Consider the following 14,907-nt stretch of genomic DNA (forward strand, 5'->3'; position numbering starts at 1 on the left):
CGGACCCATGCCAATACTAGCATTTCAAAAGGCTCTATTGATGTACATGCAAGTGCTTTCTGCACCAGCCATGGTGCCTAGTTGATCCCATGACATGTGTAAAAGGAAAAGGGTAACTCTTTTCCTGTTTCCACTGTTCAACAAGTGCCACGTATTGTGGCCAACAGTGTCTATATATTCCAAATTCATCTCCTTTCATGAGTTTTAGAGGAAAGGCAGGCTGTATTTATGTAGCCTTCCAACTATATAGGGGCCAATTTTTATGACTTCAATTTTTACACATTGAAAAACCTATGTCTCCTTTTGGATTTGAATTTTTACCTTGAAAGAAGAATCATATGTAGTCTTCAGATGCATATCGGGATTTACACATGAAAAGCTGAAAATGATACGATACAACTGTTACATGCGGATCTTCAGGGTTATAAGAATGTTGGTCATTTGGAAACTACTGTTCTGACATGAGAGACAAGGTGTAGCTGATGGTTCATACAGTTCAATTAACTGGTCTAGACTCTACTACTTGTTCGGAATTTGGGGTTAAGAAAGTACGGTCCACATAAGTCTTTTCTGCAATGCCTGAACTTGCGTTAAGGGACAAGAACCAAGGTCTGGTAAAAACCCATCGATCAACTTTCAAACTGGTTCCTATAATTCTGTCAGACTTCCAGTTTAGCTTTGCATTATTTGGATGAGCCAAAAATTTTGCTTATGATTGGTGCTGCTATTGCGGTGTGAGTCATCCGATACACTTCCAATCTCATTTTTTAGATATTTTTCAATTACGATAGTGGACTGTTTTCGGTAGAACGGTTCACTGATTTTATCGTTATCGTTGTGTTTGTTTTCAAATATGTATTTTCACATTAATTTTAATTTTAATATTATAATCCATCTCATGATCTTTATTATTTTTAATTTCATCTGTCATCTGAATAGACATTTAATCCACAAGGAGGGGAAAGGAAGGGGAATGCGGCACTTAGATAGGCATATGCCTTCCTCAACTCCATTTTCGTTTCAGATTAAACAAATGCCAATTCTTTTAATCTTGATTTGTTGCTTCAATTATTTTTAAGCTCCACGGGGTGTTGGGCTATAAAGAGAAAAGGGTTTGGCAAAAACCCACCAATCTATAACGTGGAAGCATCGTTATCATAGACAAATAAATGGGCTACTGGGTCCACCATGAAAATGTTCTGCGGACAAATATCAACATTAATAAATATAAATGTAACCCCAACTGATTAATCTAATCCAAATTAATATACTAACACTTTATTAATCATTCACAATCTAATTCCTCTAGGATTAGTTCTTTCCACGTCTGCCAATCGGATGGTTGGCATTTCAGAGACCTGGTAAGAGCCCTGGCAGCAGCCGGCATCCTGACATGGCTTGCAAGCACAAAAACACAATTAAACATGTTTTGGTTTTAGATTAAAGAGAAAGGTTAAAGGGAGATGCTATGGGTTTAGATTAAAGAGAAAGATGCTATCTTTGTGGAACTTTAAAAGCCTTTACTATAATTTATTCCTCGTTCCTCCCCTGTTGACGAAAGCAACTCGTCAGCTCTTTCTTTGGACCACGGCGATTGGTGGGTGGCAATGCCGTAATCTCTGACGCTTGGTTTGTTTCTCAATCCGTAATACTAATAAACTAAACTAAATGCCATTTGCCAGAGTTCACGAGAATGACCCAAGTCTGTTTAATTATTCTGCTTTGGTGTGACTATCAACTTTGTCACCCCCTTTTCGCTTTCAGTGTCTGCACATTCAAACTGAGTTTCTCATTTTATTCTTTCTCATCTTTGTAGCATACTCTCTTATTTAATACTACAAGTTATTAATCTCCCTCCACCTCTTCTTTTTTTTGAGTTCAATTTTATGATCATTATATCTAATCATAAGATACATTATTCAATACAATAGAAATTCAAACTTTCAAATGAACCCTTAATCAAACTGTCGAAATTAATTATAACTTCAAAAACCATCATAATATAAAGAAAAACACAAATTTTAGTTAGAAAGCTTCAAGGTTATTGGATTGAAATTTCAGGTTGGAAACACTTAAAAATTTTAATGCAGTGAATATGCTAAACATGAGGTTAAATTGAAAACAAAATGAGTAAGACATGGACAGCCATAGTCAGCCAAAATAATTCTTAGGGTTTAGCTTTTAATTTAGTGGACTACATATGATCATACTGAAATGAAAAAAAAAAAATGTAATGTACTAGAAGGAATAAAAAATAAAAAATTCGTTTATTATGGGAACCTGTTCATCGATGGGCTGTCTTCCAAAAGAGACGGCCGGCTATGGCCTAACCCCTTTTGAGGCAATTTCCGGGTCTATATTTTTATCTAACATGTACGCGAAATTTGAACTGGACTAGACATGTTTATTTTTGCACTTATTTCTTTTTAAATTATTATTAATATTCTAACCAAGGTCTTTGTCATTACAGGACGAATAATTTTATTTATTTATTTTTATATAAGACGACAACATGCTTCTGCCATTATTTTATTTTAAAATTTTGACAATGTATCCCTATCCCTATATAATTAAATGTCCAAAACTCCATTAATTAAAGTTTTTTTCGAACTTTTTGTTATAATAAAATAAGCTGATCATTTTGATCAACCATCGTTGATTATCCACGTTGATGCAAATATTTTTGAGCTAAAGAGCTAGTGTTTGAGAAGAAAGCTGTTGAAGCCGAGCTTTGAGTTTGGGTAAATCCTTGAAAATATAAGAGAAAGAAAAACAATGGTTAAAGATAAAAGTTAAGTTTTTTCGGTATTTATATTTTAACGCTTAAATTAGAGGTCGATTAAAAAATAAAATAAAAAATATATATAAAAGTAGAAGAAAAATAAAGTGTTTATATAAGATAACTTTAGTACATTAATAAATCCAATTTTTTATTATTATTTTTTGTTAAATATATGTTTTCGAAGTTCAAATTGTCTGGCAAATTGCTTTGTGCACATTTTCATGAAAAAAGAATATAAAAATATTCTTATGTTAGTGAAAATAACAAAGACAAAGTATTTGATTCACTTTCAGCTTTGTGGGGTTTCATGTTCGAATCTTAGATTGAGCCAGTTAGAATTTATAGAGACAAAATCAAACTTTCAGCTTTTCAACTTAAACATGGAAGAGATACGTTTTCCAAATTTATTTAACGGATTTGATATTTATATTTTAATATTTATTTTTCTAATTTCATATTACAGACTTTTTTTTATTAAAAATAAAATAAAATCCTTCAAAGCTTGGCTGGAAAATTTCATTTGAGTTTGACAGCAATTTTCCATTTGCGTTTCCTGGAGCATATGCATGTCCTGTTGGATTTAATTTTCTTACAGAAAAAAATCTTTCTAATTTTTAACAACCAATAATGATGAAATATAATTTCAATGACCCACTCAGTTATTCCTTTAAAAAAAATTAATGATTGAAAGGAGCATAAACACATGTTAAGAGTTTCCTTAACTGAGCGTTAAGAATAATAATGATGGTAAAATTAATTAACGTAAGATAAAATTGAATATTATAAAGATAAAATTAAAATTAATAATAAATATATTTTGGATGCAGCTGTAACAATGAAGTTAAGTATAATGAAAAAATGATCTTAAGGATATTTAAAATTTATGTAATGATTGGATAATTATTTAATTTTAAAAAATTATTTGATATAGTGACAATAAAAATGTTTAATTTTATAATCGAAATTAAGATGATAACATATGATTCATTTTTTTTAGATTTTTTTTTATTTTTTATTATAAATATCTTTAATAATTTCTCTTTAATTTTTTGGTACTTATTCATATGATAACTTTTATATCAAAATAAAAATCATTTCTCGAAAATATTTAAAAACATTTAAGAAAAAAAAAGGAAAAAAATTTAACGAATAAAAATCAAATTCATAAGGGGTAAAAAAGGAAACAAAGTGGCAGTGGAGGAATAAAGGATTTCTACCGGACCATCCAGGATCCAGTTAAAATTCTAACTCTAGTACGGTGCAAAAGCTTCCAATTGCACTGAAAGGTGACATCCAAGTGGATGTTCATTGAATTGTTTATGATAAACGCGCTTTACCATAGCTCCAGTTCAAGCCTAAATTAGTTGTTCGATGAATGTTTGAGTATGATATATAAGTGAAAGTTAATTCATCATCAAATTCATTTTCAAATTATTAATGAATATATGAAAATAAATATTTATAATTTAATTATTATATGTGATATATAATAAATAATTATTTTTTAAATAAATCATATAACATAATTTAAATAAAAAAATATATTAATATAAAATAAATATGTTAATAAATCGGGTCAAGTCAGCCCCAATTGATCATTCAAAAATCTTGTCAAAGACCTAATTTGGCTAGGTCCATCGAGCTCAAGAGATCAATTTTTTTTAAAAATATATTAAAATATTTAGAAGTATAAAATTTTTATTAATTTTAAATATATTTTAAAATTAAAATTAAACAAAAAATATTAATAATAAAAAAAATTTTAGGTCGAATCCAATTTAAACTCTAAAATTTATATCTATTTCAAATTAAACGTGAAAAGATGTAACGTGAAATAATCATTTCATATAAAAATATTTAGTATTTAATTGATTGGTTTCTATGGATGCTAATTTTGTGTAACATCCTTAATTTAGTATCAAATATTTGTGAAAATTTATTATAATATAAATAATTACATCATATAAATATTTAAATTTATAAGATAATTTTACAAACAAAATTATGAAAATTTTGAATTAAAATAAAATTTTTAGGATATCAGTTTGATTATACATTTTAATACATAAGAGCAAAATAAAAGCATATCATATCTTGAAAAAAATTAAATAATTATTTATTAAGATTTTTTTAAAATTTTATAAAAAATTAAATTTTAAAAATCAACATTCTTTTCAAATTTTCTTGTTCGGGCAACTTTTGGCTTTGGAGCCAGTCAACAAGGGGGGAGAAAAGATATTAAAAAAAAAAGAAAAAGAAGCGCATCCACGAACTTACATACGGAGCCCCGACACAAGCGTCCAAAAGAAGAAATAAAAAGACAGAGGTAGTCCCCACGTGCACAAGTAGCAGATAGCTGCCTGTAATAAATGAAAACAGATTACACGTGGTAGAGTAGAATTGGTTGGAGCAAGAGACAACGGGTAAGCTGACGTGGGACGTCTTTATCGCAACGAGCTCCCAAGAGGACACCAAAAAAAGAAGTGGGTAGTGATGGCTTAATCATCCCCTCTGCGCGACATTGCCTTGATTAAAGTGCCCCCCTTCTTTTCGGCACCGATTTTCCCCCTAATTACTGTTTGCCACTGTTGTTGCCAACCAACATACCTTCTCTTTTACATCATTGCCCCTTTACCTTTCCCCTTATTTACAAAAACCCCAACTTCCTTTGCTTTAAATAATTGCTTTTTCCTAACGTAAACAAATAATAATAATAATAATAATTTTATAAAGAAAACTAAACAAGAGATGTACGGGCTCAAGTTAACATTAATTTACAATATATTTTTTATTTTGATTTATTAGATTTTACAAATTTATTTTATAAAAATATCTCATAAAAATAATATAAAAATATTTTTATCTTAAATCAAATTTTAACGCACAATCGTTATAAAATTCATAACTCCTTTTAAGCGTGGCATTCTTGGTTCTCCCAACTGCATCGAAAGTTTATCATTTTTAGTGACAATAACTAGTACTTTCAAAAGCAAGTTTTAATATCAAAATATCACAATTATCATTAGCTTGTAATATTGTTTACTTTAATTTTAGATTTAATGATTTTATTTTATAAAAAATATTTTATAAATTAAAAATAAAAAAACAAAGCAATATTAATTCAACTATGATTATATTTTAAAATGATTACTTAATTGTTTTTTTTTAATTTAATCATTTAAATTTAAATAAATATTTTTTATCACTCAATTATTTATTTTTAACAGCATTGACATAACACTATCACATCATTTTTTATAATAAGTTGACGTGAATGTCATATTAACCTTCAAATCTTTTATCGCCAATATTTTAAATAATGTGATATTATTATTGATTTATAATTATTGATATTAAAGTGTCACATAAATATATGGTTAGAAATTAATGTTTGAATGATAAAAAAAAATTTATTTGAATTTAAATAATTAAATTAAAATAATAAATGATTAAATAATTATTTAAATTTTTTTTATAATTATGTGATTAATTAAATATTTTACTCTTAAAATATTTATATTTTATATTAAATTTTAATACACAATCTACGTAAATTTTAATATTTTTTAAAATCATAACCCTAAGCCTATTTAGGTTTTTAGGGTTGGAGGACGGTGAGGTTTGTTACAACCACACTTTTTTTTTTTTAATAGAATAAAAGCGTATTCTATTGATTGGGGGGTTTAGCTTTTGATCTTAAAACTCTTTCAAAAGTTGCCGAGGTGTCACTAATACAAAAGAAAGAAGAATTATTACTTTTTTGGCGCGTAAAAGTGCCATGCCAAACCCAATTAGTCAATTGCCATCATGTTAGAAACGCAAAAAACATTTGGAATTTTGTTTGGTTTAATTTGGGACCAAAATAACACTCAAGAATTTGGAGAAATGAGTAAATAATCAATATGGGATATTTAGACGTTTTAGCATGCAGAAAAAGCTAGAAAATGGTAAGCGCGTAACAAAACAGAGGCCTCTGTCCCTAGATTCCATTAATTGCAGAAGACACAATAACAGCTGGAGAGGTTTCATTTTCAATCATATGGAAAAAGAGAGGAGAGCTGGGAAGGGGGACTGGGCTTTGGTTTCATCTACTCCTTCGACTCAGGGTTCTGTTATGTTATGGCAATTAATGCCAAAATGAGTGAAAAAAGAAATTTAATGTTAATAGATTGAAATTTTGTTTTCATGCGAAGGGTACTTTTAGCAACATAAAGTGCAGCCATACACAGACAGGGAGTTGACGACTTGGCGTGTGGAAGTTGTCTACTAGAGGGAATGGATGGATAGGATGTACACGTAAAGTATGGAGTTTATGTTTTATTTCAACAGGATTCAATGATTAAGGTTTAAAGTTTGATATTTAAATTTAAATTTTTATGATTATTTGTCAGTAGATGATTAGTAAATATGAAAAGTTTTATAAATTTTTTTATGAGTTAACTTTTTAAAAACGAAATAGCTTTTTCTACTTTTAAATTTTTTTTGACAAAAAAAGTTTAAATTTTATGGTCTTTCATCCTTCTTTTTTTTTCAGACAAATTTTTTTTATAAAAAATAAATTAGGAAAAACCCCATAAAGACGCAGTGATTTTTCTCATTTTCTGCTGAGTGGAAGTATGCCTTTCCTAATTCCTATACTTAAATATTACTATATAAAATATTAAATTAAATACATATTTGTAAGCATTGAATACAAAATTTTAGTACTAGTATATTTTTAAAGAGGGTGAAGGGTATGGGATATAGAGATAATGGCCCCGTGCTAGCAGACATTTCTTCAGCCATATTCTTCTATCTTTCTTTCACAGATTCTTTCAATCTTAAATGTCCATGAATCCACTCTTGTTAGATTCTTTTTCTACAACTAAAGCAGTAACTTGTAAGGGTAGTGTCACCTGTAATAGTGCTAATAATAATATTACTTGTGTCAATCTGATTTTAGCTGTAAATTCTGTTGATAGATCTCTACAGGTTTGTTACAGGTGAACTCTGGGGTCAAACCTTAATATCCAAATGTTTGGTAATTGTCTTCCTGCTTGATTTTAGGAATTTAAGGACTTCTCTCCTATAAACTAGATTTCCTGTCAGATTCTTTTGCCTGGGGAAGGGGGAAGCTAAGCTAGTTTTTATTGATTTGATATCTAAATTTGAAATCTTTGTTTCTTTGTCCCGTTTCTGGTTCTGGACTCTGGTTTGTAGTTAACAGGATAAAAACAAATTCTGTTTAGGATTAGAAACTTAGAATCATGAGGGATTCTTTGATTTTTTTTTTTTTTTTGTTTATTGCAAAAATTTTCCTTATCTTCCTTAATTCTGGTTCTTCTATTTCGCCATTCTCAGTTAGTAGACTATAGTGCTTGATAAGATAGCATCTTTCTTCTTTTCTTTTTCTTTCCCTCACTGGGTGTGACTCCTTCCAATCAATCTGTCTTGTAGCCAATTTGGAATTTGCTGGGTTTTTCTTCTTATCCCAAGGTTTTTGGTTTTCTGGTGATGTTGGATGTCACTAGACAGTTTCTATAGATTTGACAGTGGTCTCTCTCTCTCTTCTAGCTGGAATTAACAAGGAAGTAAGACCCACTTCGCTATACGGGTACTGTTTTCCTTAGTTAGCTGGTAATTGGTCACTGTTTCTTGGATGAGTCTACTCCATGTATTTGGGTTTGGTTTAAAGGTGGGGCATCTGCTTTGGATGTTATGTTGCTGGATAGCATCTATGATTTCCATGAACTGGTTCATTAATGGTGAATTTAAGGACGCCAAGGCTGGTCTCCTTGGTGATAGTGGTAGCAAGATGTGGTATAAATGTTGGGATAAAATCTCAAGCTATAACTTCAAGATCCACCATCATTACCACCAGTATATTAGTTCCAAGAGAGTTGGCAAGACTTGGTGGAGAAGGCTCTTGTTTTCATGGGTAATTAGTTGGACTGTAGCTTCTATTTGGATCTTCTGTTATATGAGCTCTCAAGCTACCGAGAAGAGGAAGGAGACACTTGCTAGCATGTGTGAAGAGAGAGCTAGGATGTTGCAGGATCAGTTTAATGTAAGCATGAACCATATCCAGGCTATGTCCATTTTGATCTCAACTTTCCACCATGGCAAAAACCCCTCTGCTATCGATCAAGTAAGTTATATCCTCTTCTTGTAACTTTTAGTTAGGATACTAGAACTAGTTGAGATAGGTAATTATGCATTTATAGTGCTTGATTGCCATCATCTACTGTCTTCTTTGTCTTGTGCTCAATTCAAAGTGTCAATCTTGTTACTCTTCTCTTAATTTAGAATGGAACTCATCTTATTAATTGAACTACTTGATCTGGATTAATCTGGGGTACTCAACTGATTTGTTTGGTTGCCTATAAGTATACAATTTCAACCTGAAATTGTTACTCCCTAGTTTTAGATCAAATAAGAATCTTTTCAACTTGATATATAGCAATTCCTGCTTCAGGACGTTAAGCATGGTTATTTAAGTTTAGATCAAATCACATCTGAGTATTTTAGTTATGATTTATGATCACTTGTTTTTTAATCAACAAAGGAGACTCACTTTAAGAACCTGTAGAGGACTTTTGCGAGGTACACGGAACGAACTGCTTTTGAGAGGCCCCTCACAAGTGGTGTGGCATATGCTGTAAGGGTGCTCCACTCTGAAAGGGAACAATTTGAGAAGCAACAGGGCTGGACTATTAAGAGGATGGATACCCTTGAACAAAATCCTGTTCATAAAGATGACTATAATCCTGACCTGTTGGAACCATCGCCAATTCAGGAAGAATATGCTCCTGTTATCTTTGCACAGGATATCATATCGCATGTGGTTTCTATTGATATGCTTTCAGGAAAGGTGTGTTCCTTTACTATTCTAATAGGTTCTTGTGGTTTTTTCGGTAGCCATAGCCCATACTGATAAATTTCACCGAAAGTTGTACTATTTCTGATTAAAGAAAAATAGTATAGAAGAGAACTCTAGGTTCCTTGGGTAACTTGTATTAAGCTTAACTGGACTGAAGAGTTAATTTTATTTCTTTCCAGTTTGGAAGAAAATTAAGTATCTTCTATCTCTCAAGAGCTTTAACACTGGTTGAATAAAGAATTTTGAATTCATTCATTGCAATCTTCAGTTGTGAATCATTAATTTCTTTTGTACAACAGGAAGATCGTGAGAATGTATTGCGTGCAAGAAAATCAGGAAAAGGGGTGCTAACAGCTCCTTTTAGGTTACTCAAAACAAAACGTCTTGGAGTTATTTTGACATTTGCAGTCTACAAGAGGGATCTTCCATCAAATGCAACTCCTAATGAGAGGATTGAAGCAACTGATGGGTATGTTTTCAGTAGGAACAAAAAGTAGGAATGGTTAATGAATGTCACCTTGTTTTATGAAAATTAATGGGAAGATGAATTCCTTAGGCTTCCCATCCCTGAAAGCACACATGCATACATGCATGAAGCAGGTAAGAGAAGTAAGAAGGAATCCAATAGCTTAAGGACTCTAAAATTGATCACATACTACAATCAAAAAATAAATGCCATCCGGAAAAAGGTGAGACAAGCTCTTTCTTTTTTAGCAAGAGGTGCCTGATGTGATGTACTAAGTTAATGGCTCTGATAACATGATCTCATTCATGATAGTTATAGAGAAGTTATCCTAATACCATCATTAATTGCTCAATCAGGTATCTTGGTGGAGTGTTCGATATTGAGTCACTTGTTGACAAGTTGCTACAACAGCTTGCAAGTAAACAAACAATCCTTGTGAATGTGTTGGATACAACCAATCAGTCTTACCCTATCAGTATGTATGTCTCAAATGCATCAGATGATGGGTTGGAGCATGTCAGCCACCTTAATTTTGGAGATCCTTTCAGAAAGCATGAGATGCGCTGCAGGTAGTCCATAGATCTTGGATCACCTTTTGATCTGGGTCTCACCGTCTCTTTGATATGGGCCTCTATTGTTGGTTTTTGACCAATTTCAGTTCAACATAAATTCTACTATTTCCTTAAAAACAAAGGATTGTTGTAAACTGTTCTTTGCAAGGGCATGCCAACCTTTATATGATTTTCACTGTTATCTATGTCCTTAAAACCCGGGTAACTTAATCTATAAGAGGTTCTAAGTTCTTTTTTCCTCTTTTGTAAAAACATTCCGAATGTAAGTAACTTGAATATAAATCATGGAGTAATTTTGTTCCTTCCTATAGGTTTAAGCAAAAGCCACCATGGCCATGGTTAGCAATAACCACTTCAATCGGCATCCTTGTGATAGCATTACTTGTTGGGCATATATTCCATGCTACTGTTAATCGAATTGCCAAGGTGGAGGATGATTGCCATAAGATGATGGAGCTCAAAAAACGGGCTGAAGCAGCTGATGTTGCCAAATCTGAGGTATATAACATATCTGATTTATACTCTATTAATTCTGACCTGTTATGGACAATTGGTCCTATTTAATTGTGACCGTTTTGCAGTTCCTTGCTACTGTTTCCCATGAGATCAGAACCCCAATGAATGGTGTTTTGGGTTAGTCTCTAAGCTTTCATTTATTTCCCTGAAGTTATTTCTATGCAATGTATATTTATGCTCAGAAAGTTAAATTCAAATAACTAGGAGAGAATACGGTTTACTTTGTCATGACAGTGAGACATTTTTTTTTGCAGGAATGTTGCAAATGCTTATGGACACGAATTTAGATGTTACACAACTAGATCATGTCAGAATTGCACAAGCTAGTGGAAAGGCTCTGGTTGCACTTATAAATGAGGTTTTGGATCAGGCTAAGATTGAATCTGGTAAGCTAGAGCTTGAGGAAGTGCAGTTTGATCTACGAGCAGTCTTGGATGATGTGTTGTCACTCTTATCTGGGAAGTCTCAGGAGAAAGGAGTAGAGGTGAGATACCTATATCTCACTGACTCACCCTATTCCTTCCATCCTCTTCTCTCCTCTCTCTTTTTCTTTCTCTTTTTCCCCTCATGTGATGTTCATCCAAGATTCTAACGTATATTCATTTTGTATAATCAATTTGTGGGTGAGTGCAGTTGGCAGTTTACATTTCTGATCGAGTGCCCGAGATGCTAATTGGTGATCCTGGGAGATTCAGACAAATCATCACCAATCTCATGGGAAACTCGATTAAAGTATGTAGTTGGTTCTCAATTTAATGAATATAAAACTGTTGGGACTTTTTTTTCTTGTAATTTTAATTTTATATGCTATTAGCAAGAGATGGGAGGAGTATGTCTGACCAATCTATTTTCAAATTTGAACATTATCCCTTGTATCTAAAACTCTCTTCCTTTGTATCCAAGGAAGAATAATTAACACATTGCAAGCATGTGGATCTAAAAGTTTTTGTTTTGTTGAATGGTTTCATGACTTTATTATGTACCCAATAAAGTCATTATAAATATGAATGCTGAAACTTACTAGTTAGAATCTTTGAATATTTTCCCCTCTTTTTGCTTCTAGAAAACTAGGGAGCCAGAAGCTTCAATTTAAGTTCGGTTTTATCTGGATTATGCTTTAGTAGCAATAAACTTATGTTAATTACTTTATTTGGTGCAGTTCACAGAGAAAGGGCACATTCTTGTTACAGTTCATCTTGTGGAGGAGGTGATTGATTCGATAGAAGTTGAGACAGAACCTTTATCCAATAATACCTTGAGTGGTTTTCCCGTTGCAGATAGACACTGGAGCTGGGAAGGATTTAGCAGTTTCAGTCAAGAAGGACCCATGCATCCTTCCTCTGACAGCATTAATCTTATAGTATCAGTTGAAGATACAGGAGAAGGAATTCCTTTAGAAGCACAGTCTCGTGTTTTCACCCGTTTTATGCAAGTGGGCCCTTCTATTTCTCGAACGCATGGGGGCACGGGCATTGGACTAAGCATAAGCAAGCGTTTGGTCAATCTAATGAAAGGAGAAATTGGTTTTGTTAGCATTCCTAAGATAGGGTCTACCTTTACATTTACTGCTGTTTTCACCCGCGGCTCCTCTAGTTCAAAGGAGTACAAGAGCCAGCAAATCAACAACCAGTCTAACTCTGTTTCCTCAGAGTTTCATGGGATGAGAGCATTAGTTATGGATCCTAAACCTGTCCGGGCCAAGGTGTCAAGATATCATATCCAACGGCTTGGAATTCATGTTGAAGTAGTTTCTGATTGGAAAAAAGGTTTATCTATCATAAGCAGTGGGGGTAACGCTATCCACATGGTTCTCATTGAACAGGAAGTTTGGGATGGAGATCTAAACAGTTCAGCTCTCTTCATCAATAACTTAGAGAAAACAGAAAATAATACGCTTCCAAAGGTATTCCTTTTGTCTAATTCTATCAGCTCTTCCAGAGCAAATGCTACTACTTCTGGCGTTTGTAACTTGACCATCATCCCAAAGCCCTTGAGGGCTAGCATGTTAGCGGCATCTCTACAACGAGCCATGGGTGTTGGGAACAAAGGGAATCCCCGTAATGGGGAGTTACCTAGCTTGTCTCTCCGGAATCTTCTTCTTGGGAAAAAAATTCTAATTGTAGATGACAACAATGTGAACCTAAAAGTAGCTGCTGGTGCATTGAAAAAATACGGAGCTGATGTGGTTACTGCTGCAAGAGGAATAGAGGCTATTGAACTGCTTACACCACCTCACCAGTTTGATGCCTGTTTCATGGATATCCAAATGCCAGAAATGGACGGGTATGTAGCCCTTATTGCATTTAGAACTTTCTTATGCAATTCTGAGTTGGAAATTTGGTTTTGAAACCTTACAAAATAAGATAACAAATAAGAGAAAAAAAATTCTTCTCTAGTTGGTGCGATGAGCATTGAAGTAGTCTTTTTTGATATCTTGTGTTTGCTGGCTGCTGTTTACATTTCAGTAGATTATTGGGTTGTTAATAGTTCCCAATTGATTATATTCTGACTTTGTCAATGTTTAATGCTGATAGTGTTTTCCTCATCTCCCTGCAGGTTTGAAGCTACAAGGAGAATTCGGGATATGGAACAGAATATCAATAATCGAATTCGCTTCAGAGAATCATCAGTGGAAACTTATAACAATGTTTCAAATTGGCATGTACCCATTTTGGCTATGACTGCAGATGTTATCCAGGCTACACATGAGGAATGCCTACGGTATGGAATGGATGGATATGTGTCAAAACCATTTGAAGCTGAGCAATTATACCTGGAAGTTTCACGATTTTTTCCGATAGGCATCATATCAGAATCTGTTGGAAGGACTTCTACTCATGACATGCCAATGTAATCAATTGGACTGCCTGTACTCTGGCATGCTTCGGGATACCTTTATAAATTCTGATTCTTCCCAAGAGTGAGTTCCTTTAACCTCATGTTAAACTCTCCTTTTTTTTTTCTTTTTTTTTGAATATTTCCCCTCAAAAGGTTTTTCTTATGGAGATTTAGTTTCTTTCCAAGCCTCACGAAACTGTGCAATTACTTCTCAAATCTTTACAAAATTAAGCATCATGTTTTTTTATTTAGCAGTTTGTTGAAATCTTGCGATGCTTGATATTTTTGCAGGGAAACATAGGTTTTGTGGCAGAGTGTACATAGAATCATGCTTGGATATGGGATTGAGTTTTCTTGTATTTTAGGATGCGGATAGCAAAGCTTGTTGATTCTTTTGGCTTGCAAAGTTGGTCACAATCCCATGTCTTTCACCAGGGTTGGTGAATTGAGATTACTGTGCGGCTAAAAACTCTTTGATACAACTCAGGGTTAAAAAAAATACCACTTGGAAATGGATAGAAGAAGTCCTATTCCTCCAGTCTATGATAGAAATTGCATCCTCCTTGTATTAGTAATGAAAAACTCCGGCAATTTAAAGATGCCTTGGTGTTTCTGTGGACGTGATTTATTGTCCCACAGTGACCAATTCAGTTGAAAGAATTGAAGATTGCTACTTCTCAGCATCAGAGGGGAGATTGCACCTTGGTCCTTGTACATTAATGCTTCTCAGCATAAGAGTGTTGAAACTAGGAATCCATGTAACTAGTACAGTTGATAACAATGTATCAATTTGAGCAGTGTCATGATTTTACTAACTTTCAAAGCCATCTAGATTTATTTTCTCACTTCTTTTGTAATTAAATTTGATAGAATG

General features: G+C 32.9%; 1 protein-coding gene across 1 annotated transcript; it reads left to right on the top strand.

Moving 5' to 3' along the window:
* Nucleotides 1-7,816: 7,816 nt before the first annotated feature.
* On the top strand, nucleotides 7,817-14,878 carry LOC111318005 (histidine kinase 3-like). Its single transcript, XM_022920610.2, has 11 exons — nucleotides 7,817-8,909; nucleotides 9,351-9,632; nucleotides 9,941-10,110; nucleotides 10,464-10,676; nucleotides 10,991-11,177; nucleotides 11,261-11,312; nucleotides 11,450-11,679; nucleotides 11,829-11,927; nucleotides 12,355-13,478; nucleotides 13,752-14,115; nucleotides 14,325-14,878. Exons 1-10 carry the CDS (start codon nucleotides 8,421-8,423, stop codon nucleotides 14,047-14,049), a joined length of 3,144 nt encoding a protein of 1,047 aa, XP_022776345.2. The 5' UTR covers nucleotides 7,817-8,420; the 3' UTR covers nucleotides 14,050-14,115; nucleotides 14,325-14,878.
* Nucleotides 14,879-14,907: the final 29 nt, after the last annotated feature.

This window comes from Durio zibethinus, chromosome 2 (assembly GCF_047325235.1).
Source record: "Durio zibethinus cultivar Kanyao isolate XHJ-2024 chromosome 2, ASM4732523v1, whole genome shotgun sequence".
NCBI classification, from domain to species: Eukaryota; Viridiplantae; Streptophyta; class Magnoliopsida; order Malvales; family Malvaceae; genus Durio; species Durio zibethinus.